The following is an 8566-nucleotide window of genomic DNA, read 5'->3' on the forward strand; positions in this document are numbered from 1 at the left end:
AGACTCTCAAGATATGATAAACTAAAGATAAAACTGGGAAAAATTGAAATATTTTTGCAATCTTGTAAATGTAAATAGCGAAGCCCGGAGAAACTCGTAAATGATGACGGCAAGTCTTTTTTGGTAGGCTCGCTAAAAACTAAGCTATCAAGAGATTTCATATCTCCCAAAATATCTGGGAACTTCTCTAGTCTTGAACATTCTGTAAGACTCAAAAATTCAAGAGATTCCAAGCAGAACTTGTCTGGAAGGCTTCCAAGACATTCACAATGATCTAAATTCAATACTTTTAATTGTTTGAGAAATCCGATGGATGGGTGGACCTTACACAAGCTTCTACAACCGGGAAGGAATATTTTCTCAAGATTTGGGGCTCCTGTCAAATCTGGTATTTCAATCAAGTTCCTAGAATAACTTAGATCAATGTACTTCAAATTGTCTAAAACCTGTTAATTGAATCAAAATATGAATTTATTAACATATTTGGGAAAGAAGGGGGATTATTAAGAAGGATACGTATTTATACAAGTGAAAAACTTACCATCAACCCCTTCCATAGTCGTTTGATGCGGCTGCAAGGCATGCTTAGTACAGTAAGATTTTTTAGTTGAAAACTGCTCGGCAAGGATTTCCACGGATATCCAACCCAGTCTAGGAATCGCAAGTACTCATAGGTTGGCATGAATTCAAAAGGATCTCCACACCATTCTATAGTTGGAGAATGATGGATTTTTAGAAATCTCAATTTCCTCATCTTTGAGAATGCTTTGGTGTTGAATCTATCATTCGTTTCAGGGCAAAAATCCAGGACTATGCCTTCAATTGCATCAGTACCCTAGTAACCAAGAACAATGGATTAGCAGGTATGGGGAAAATCTTTGACCCGAAGAATTAGGATGAAAATATACCTATTTATATGAATGTCCACACTAATCAACTTACAGTATTATTCTTCAATACATGAAAGACATTCTCGTGACGACACAATCTACTACGTCGTCCAGGTTCTTCAAGGCATTCGCGACGAACTATTTCCTGGCCCATTTTTTGTAGCAAATCATGCATGAACAACATTCCATTTGAGATGCTTACGAGGGAGTTGTCAATGAGAACGTCAATGTTGACGCAGGGATAATAACCAAAACTTTCTAATGTCTGCAAAAATATGTTATCTGCTAGCCACTGTCCTTGAAACAAACATGCCAAATCCAAGAACAACCCTTTCTGCAAATCCTCCAGCCCCTCAAAACTTATTTGAAGTATATTCATGATTTCTGTTTTAGGAATTGTATCTAGTTGATCCCTAGCACTTTTCCAGGCATTTATTGTTCTCCCAAATAAGAAGGAACCTAAAACTTTTAGAGCTAAAGGAAGGCCTTGAGCATAATTCACAAAGTCCATAGATAGATCCTTGTAATTCTCCCTTGGATGGGTTTGCTTGAAGGCTGACAAACTAAAGAGTTGCAAAGCTTCAGTAGTTTCAAGCTGCTCAACCTTACAGATATCATTCACTTGATGTGTTCTCAACAGATGACTATCTCTGCATGTTATAATCACCCTACTCCCTGGACCAAACCAATCATGACTCCCTGATAGTGCCATTAATTGTTTTTCACTATCCACATCATCAAGGACTATAAAAACCTTTTTATTACGCAGCATGCTCCTTATCACCTTGATTCCCTGGTGATGATCCCATATATGTATTTCTTCTTGCATGATCATAGAAAGAAGTTTTTTTTGTAAAGAAGCTAGACCACGAACTCTAGATTCTTCTCTAATACAAGAAATAAAGCTACTTCCTTCAAACTGACAAGAAATTCTATCATAAATTATTTCGGCCAGAGTTGTTTTACCAACGCCACCCATCCCATGAATTCCTATGAAGCGAACATCATTCGATTCCATATCAATTAAGTTCAACATTTCTTCTACACGGGAGTTAATAGCAACAAATTTCTCATAATCATGACGTGAGAATCTACAATTCAACTTATGAGATATATTTCCACTAATTTCATGGATCAACGCTGATTCGTACCTATAAATTGATAGACAAATAATATTGTTTACGAGCGATTAATAGGCACAGACAGACAATACGTTTTAGCCCATACTCGTGTGTTGTAGAGAAAATAAAATTACACTTAATTCATCTTCAAAATTTTCTCTTTAGGAACACTTGGCAGGCGTTTTAACAATTATATATTAACATATATAATAGTTATTTTCTCAATGTTTCCAACTTATGTTTGGCAGGCGTCAATGTAAATAATGTTACCTGTCATGTAAAGCCCATCCGACGATATTGCCGACTTCTCGAAAAGCATTTTTCCATTTCTGCATCTTCTTGACGCCAACCTTGAGGTTGCTTTTATGGGCAGCGAAAGCTTTTTCAAAAGACCCTGTCAGATTTCTTACATCAGAAGGATTCACGTGATAGAAAATGGGCAAAATTGTGAGCTCCGTCTTTTTAGCCCATTCAACGATCGCGGCAAGTTCCATGAGGCACCATTTGGAAGATGCATAGTTTTTCGAAATAATGATGATTGCATATATGGATTCTCGAATTGCTTTCAAAAGCTCTTTAGAAATGAATTCTCCTCGCTTGAGTGTTTCACTATCTTTGAAGACGAGAATGCCTTTCTGTTTTAAATCAACATATAGATGATCTGTAAAATTCTTGCGAGTGTCTTTACCATAGAAACTAAGAAAAACATCATGTTTCCATCTTGGTGATGTGGAAGAGGTTACTATTTTTTCATCTTCTTCCGAACAAGATTTGGAAGTAGATGAAGAGGCTCTTTGAGTGGCCATGAATGCCATCCGAGAGATTTAATTGTAGAATTTTAATTGTTGATGGTAATATTGCTAATCATTTTTCATTGACTGTTAATTACAAATATCTATTATTATAATTTCAAATCGCTATCTTGGATCCATGCCAAAAATGTCAATTAGTTTGGTAAAGTTGTTTACAAATCAATCTAATAATCAAAGCTCCCCCATCACAAGTTTGAAATTATTTCATACCTGTTGACTGACTTGGCTACATTTTCTACAACAAGATCAAGAAACTCATGCATTTGTTGATTAATGACTAGTCTTAATTCAGTCGAAGAGGTAAGCATGTTGCCTAGACTTGTGGAAATTAAGTTCTAGGCTGGTGGAAAATAGCTAGCATACATCTAAAGAGTATAAATCAAGCTGAGAGAAAAAGATACATGTAGAGTAAGGGATTGGAAATTGAATATTCTCTTTAATGATGTTGTGACTTGTGATGTTTGGGTTGGAACTTTGAATATTTATAAATAATTAATTGTTCCACTTTCTTGAGTATTTAACAATGCCCATATGCGACAGATATGCAGGGTGCTCAAATTGAATTCCATCTGTCCTCCAGAGTAATCCCATCAAATGTTATGGCTTTTGAGTCTTGGCTATGAGAAAAGTGGGAGAGAGAAAAGTAACTTCCATTAGCAACATCGATCCGATTCACACAGAAACATAAGCGAAATATAATACTAGATCAGCTTCCACGCTTCAGAAGAACTCTAAATATTTATTTTATTTTTTTTATCTAAATCTCGTTAATGCTAGTTGTTCCTGTTGAACACGTGACCCAAGACGAAACAAAATCAATCCTTAATCAGTATTGTTGGAAAGCTTTTCCATAAAAGAACAAAATGGAAGTTGGATGATAAAACTCTATTACCCAAAGTAGAGAATAATATTGCTATAAATAATCTAGATTATATAGATAAAAAATTAGAGGGATCTTTCCAGCTTTTTAGAAGGCCATTTTTCTATTATTTTGTAACTTCATCCTCTAATTACTAGGCACTTAGTTCTGTATTCACTTCAATTTCTCAGAATAAATCCCAAAATTTGGATACCCAATTAATTCAATGAGTTATTCCTGGAAACATTATAAATACATTTATTTATAGTGTTAATACTAATATACCTTGTACCTCACCTCCTTGTGATTATCCTAGAGAACTCTTTTCTTTAACATATTCACAAATAGTTGGGAAAGATGTCCAAATATATACTTTTAATAAAAAAAATATTTTAAGATTAATAAATAATATCTGAAACAAGATTTCATGAAAGAAGAAAATTATAAACAAAATAGATTAATATCCTTCTCAAATTTTTCAAAATTAAACAAAATTAGACAAATATTATATCCCAAAGAAATATCATGAATTCTTAGATGATGAAAAAAACTAAGAAATTCTGAAGAACAATTTTTTTTTACTAGGCCTGTGCAAAATGGGCCTAGGATCAGACCCGACTAAAAGACTCGATTGGGCCGGCCCGAACAAAAGCTTTTTGATCGAGTTAGACAACAAGTCAGTTAACACTCTAGCCCCCTATACCACCACCCACCAAAGCTAATATCCTACGAAGATGTGTTAAGAACTCCCTTGTAAATTCTACTATATTACTGGAGATGGTAGAAATGGGGATTATGACTTTTGTATTAATTCTATTGAGATGCTGTTGTAATGAGGAATGTAATAGAAATAGAATACTATGGACTAATGCAATGGAGAATATGCACACCATGTGCTTGGAATAATGGTTAGAAGAAATGGATTGCCATAGGAGTAACTTTGAGGGCTTTCCACCTCCGTCAGAATTCACTTCTTACAATATTCTTCAATAATACAATTCCACTACCTTCCATGCCTTAAGACGTTACTCTAACAGAATTTTGAATAAACTAACTTGTCCTTCGGTATGCAGAAAAAAAATGACAGACAAGTATGAAGAAAGACAATTGATAGATGAATGCATTATTTGGAATAAATCCAAACGCTGGGTTTTACAGACCCCATAATAAAGACAAGTGAAATGGTGCGTAGCACCCGTCTACAGACTAATAAAAACACCCAGTAATATAGTTCGTCTTGTTCTTCAAGTCCCTAGCTTCCACAACGTTATTCCAGCCTTCTTTGAACTACTTCAAGCCTCTCTTCCTTCTTCACTTTGACAGATCCCACAAAACACTTGACTTTAGTTCCTGTCTTCTTCCTCAGCATCGACGGAGCCCTACCATTCTCCTCCTCTTAAAAAAACCTTACCCACAAGGTGTGGGTAAAGGCTTTAAAGCTTCCACAAAAATTTCCAAGTACTTTCTTCCGTAGGCAACCCATTCCATTTAACTAGAACTTCTATAACCACACAGTTTCCATGCCTCCTTATCCGTCTCTCTAAAAGTTTCTCAAGTACTGGTTGTATTTCTCTAGAAGAATCAGTGGGAGGAAGGTACTGAAGTATGGGAACCTATGATCCCAACTTCCTCTTCAAACAATAAACGTGAAATGTGGGGTGAATCTTGAAATATTTAGGGAGTTTCAATCTATAGGCCATGGATCCGACCATATCCTCCACTTGGAAAGGCATGTAGTACCTAGGAGAGAGCTTTAAATTCCACCTCAAAGCTAAGGTTTTTTTGGTAATATGGCTGAAACTTAAGGTAAACCCAATCACTTTTTTTAAATTTTCTTTTAGTTCTCTGTTTGTCAGCGTAATGCTTCATTCTTTGTTATGCACCTGTTAAGTTCTGCTTCAGTAAATTAATAACTTGATCTCTGTTGTTGAGGAACTAATTTGCTGCCTCATTTGTGATTGTGCCTAGTACATAGGATAAAAGAGTGGGTGGGGGGTAGCCGTAGACAGCCTAGTAGGGGTCATTTTTGTGGCTGTATGATAGGTGGTATTATACCACCACTCAGTCATTGGAAGCCAGTGAGCTCATACTTTAGGTTTATAACTAGCATAGCAGCGCAAGTAGGCTTCCACACATTTATTCACTGCTTCAATTTGGCCATCCAATTGCGGATGATACGCTAAACTGAAGTCCAATGAAGACTCTTGTGCAGTGAAAATGGCCTTCCAAAAATTACTTAGAAAAATTGGGTCTCTATCTAACACCACAGACTTAGGGCACCAATGTAGCTTAAAAACATTCCTCATAAACTCTTATGCCACCACTTGAGCAGTATAGGGATGGACCATGGGTATAAAACGGCCATACTTAGAGAGTCAGTCAACCACCACCAATATTACACTGAACCCTTTTGACATAGGTAACCCTTCCATAAAATCAAGTGATATATCTGTCCAAGGTTGGTTGGGATGGGGAGTGGCTGGAGTAACCCGGTTACATGTACTGTCTCATTCTTCATAATTTGACAAGTGTCACACTCCTTAACCAACATTTTTATGTCATTTTTCATCCCCTTCCAGTAAAAATCCATTTTGGCCCTCTTATATGTGTTCAATATCCCGAATGGCCTGCTTGAGGATTATTATGGACAAATTACAACACATTTTTTTTAAAGTCAAAATCTTCTGGTAACACAATACAACCCCTTTTTAGAATCACCCTTGCCTCAACGAATACCCCTTAAGCACATTTATATTTGCTTTGAGTTGGTCCAATAACATAATCATCTATCTTGATTCTTGATAGCTGTGTTTTAACTCATCTAACCATGAAGGGGTAGGGACAGAAAGTATAGCTATACATTCACCCTTGATTGGATCTTCCATCCTTCTTGAGAGTGCATCTGCCACTTTATTTTCTTTTCATTTTTTATACTCAATAGAAAAATGATAGCCCATCAACTTAGCCACCCATTTTTTATGCATTCTCCATTCTTTGTTCTAGCAAAAATTTAAGTGATTCTTGGTCAGTTTTAATAATAAAAGTTTGACCAAGCAAATAAGTTCTCCATTTTTGCACCGCTGTCACAAGAGTCAAGAGTTCATTTTCATAGATTGATAGCAACAAAGCCTTCCCCTTAAGGCTCTTACTCATGTAATAAATGAGCTGTCTCGCTTGCATTAACACGACACCCAACCTCGTTCGACATGCATCACACTCAATAGTGAAAGGACTATTAAAATCAAGTAATCTCAACACGAGAGGATGTGATATGGCCTGCTTAAACTCCTTAAAGGCCTTATTAACCTTGCCATTCCACTCAAAAGAATTATTTTTCAGTAAATCTGTTAATGGGGTTGCGATGGTTCAATACCCTTTTATGAACTTTCGGTGGTATCCCGTTAGCACTAGGAATCCCCTTAGGGACTTCACATTCTTAGGCTCGGGCCACTCCAACATAGTGGCAATCTTGGAGGAATCGGCCATTACCCTACTAGCATTAATGACATGGCCTGAGTATTCAATTTCCCCCACAACAAACACACACTTAGACCTCTTGGAAAACAATGAATTTTGTTCCAGCAATGATAAAATTTGTTTTAAATTGTCCAAATGTTCTCCTCGAGACCGGCTGTATACAAGTATATCATTAAAAAAGACAAGTACGAATTTTCTCAAAAAAGGTTTGAACACATCGTTCATTAATCCTTGAAACGTGGCCAGGGCATTAGTTAAGCCAAAAGGTATTACCAAGAACTAGCAGTGCCCTTCATGTGTTTGGAAGGCCGTTTTGGGTATGTCATCCACCGCCACTTTCACTTGGTGGTATCCGGACCTTAAGTCAAGCTTAGAAAACACTACCGAACCGGCCAACTCATCCAACAGTTCATCAATTACAGGAATGAGAAATTTTGCCTTCATAGTTTCTTTATTAAGTGCTCGATAATCCACATAAAGTCTCCAACTCCCATCCGCCTTTCTCACTAGTAAAACAAGAGATGAAAAGGGACTAGTAGTTGATCTTACAACTCCAGACCTTAACAATTCTGCTATGATCTTTTCTATCTCAATTTTTTGGTAATATGGGTATCAGTATGGTCTATTAGTAATGGGTTGGGTGCCCTCCTTAAGGACAATTATGTGGTCATGCTTACGGGCTGGTGGTAACCCCATAAGTTCTTTAAAAACCTTCCTCAAATCCAACCAATAGTTTGGTAAACTCAGGATCTAACAACTCTTTTTTTTTTTTTTTTTTGTTCCTTCACTTATTGGGTCATAATTTGTAGCAAAATTCCCCTACTCTTAGCCGTGGTGGTCTTGAGCAGCTTGTGTCCATCTTCTACCACATATGGGTTTAATTTTAACCCCTTTAACTTCACCATTCCCCCCCCCCCCCCCCCCATAAGTAAAACCCATCAACAACTTGGAAAAGTTTCAAGTTATAGTATCTAAAGTAACCAGCCATTGAATGCTTAACACAATGTCACAACCAGCAAGATTTAATAAATGAAGAGAGGGTTGGAACATTATACCTTGCACCTTTAACTTCACTTCCTTGCACACACCTCTGCTCCTCAAACTCTGGCCATTGGCCACCCTTACATTTAAGTTGCCAGAAACATCAATTGGCGGCTTCAATTTGGTTATCAAAGTGGACTCCACAAAGTTGTGTGAGCTCCCCAAGTCCACTAAGATTATGACAGGTTCCCACATGAAAATTCCTAATAAACGCATGGTACTTATGGTGGGTGTTTATATGATAGTTGCTAGAGAAATTTCAAGTGCCTCTATACTAGTTTCAGCCACTCTTACAGCTTCATTTTCAGCTTTTTCTTCCATTACTGGTTCCCCTTCATCTTCAGAAAACTCTTCATCACCTTGTAT

The 8566-nt window shown here is 36.8% G+C and overlaps 1 protein-coding gene across 1 annotated transcript; it reads right to left on the minus strand.

Annotated features, from left to right (window-relative positions):
• Nucleotides 1-187: 187 nt before the first annotated feature.
• LOC121240947 (disease resistance protein RPV1-like) lies at nucleotides 188-2817 on the minus strand. Its single transcript, XM_041138463.1, has 5 exons — nucleotides 2282-2817; nucleotides 943-2041; nucleotides 542-835; nucleotides 324-446; nucleotides 188-202 (listed from the first exon to the last, which is right to left on the minus strand). The coding sequence occupies exons 1-5, from the start codon at nucleotides 2815-2817 to the stop codon at nucleotides 188-190; spliced, it is 2067 nt and encodes a 688-aa protein (XP_040994397.1).
• Nucleotides 2818-8566: the final 5749 nt, after the last annotated feature.

The sequence above is a fragment of the Juglans microcarpa x Juglans regia genome, chromosome 7S (assembly GCF_004785595.1).
Source record: "Juglans microcarpa x Juglans regia isolate MS1-56 chromosome 7S, Jm3101_v1.0, whole genome shotgun sequence".
Classification (NCBI taxonomy): Eukaryota; Viridiplantae; Streptophyta; class Magnoliopsida; order Fagales; family Juglandaceae; genus Juglans; species Juglans microcarpa x Juglans regia.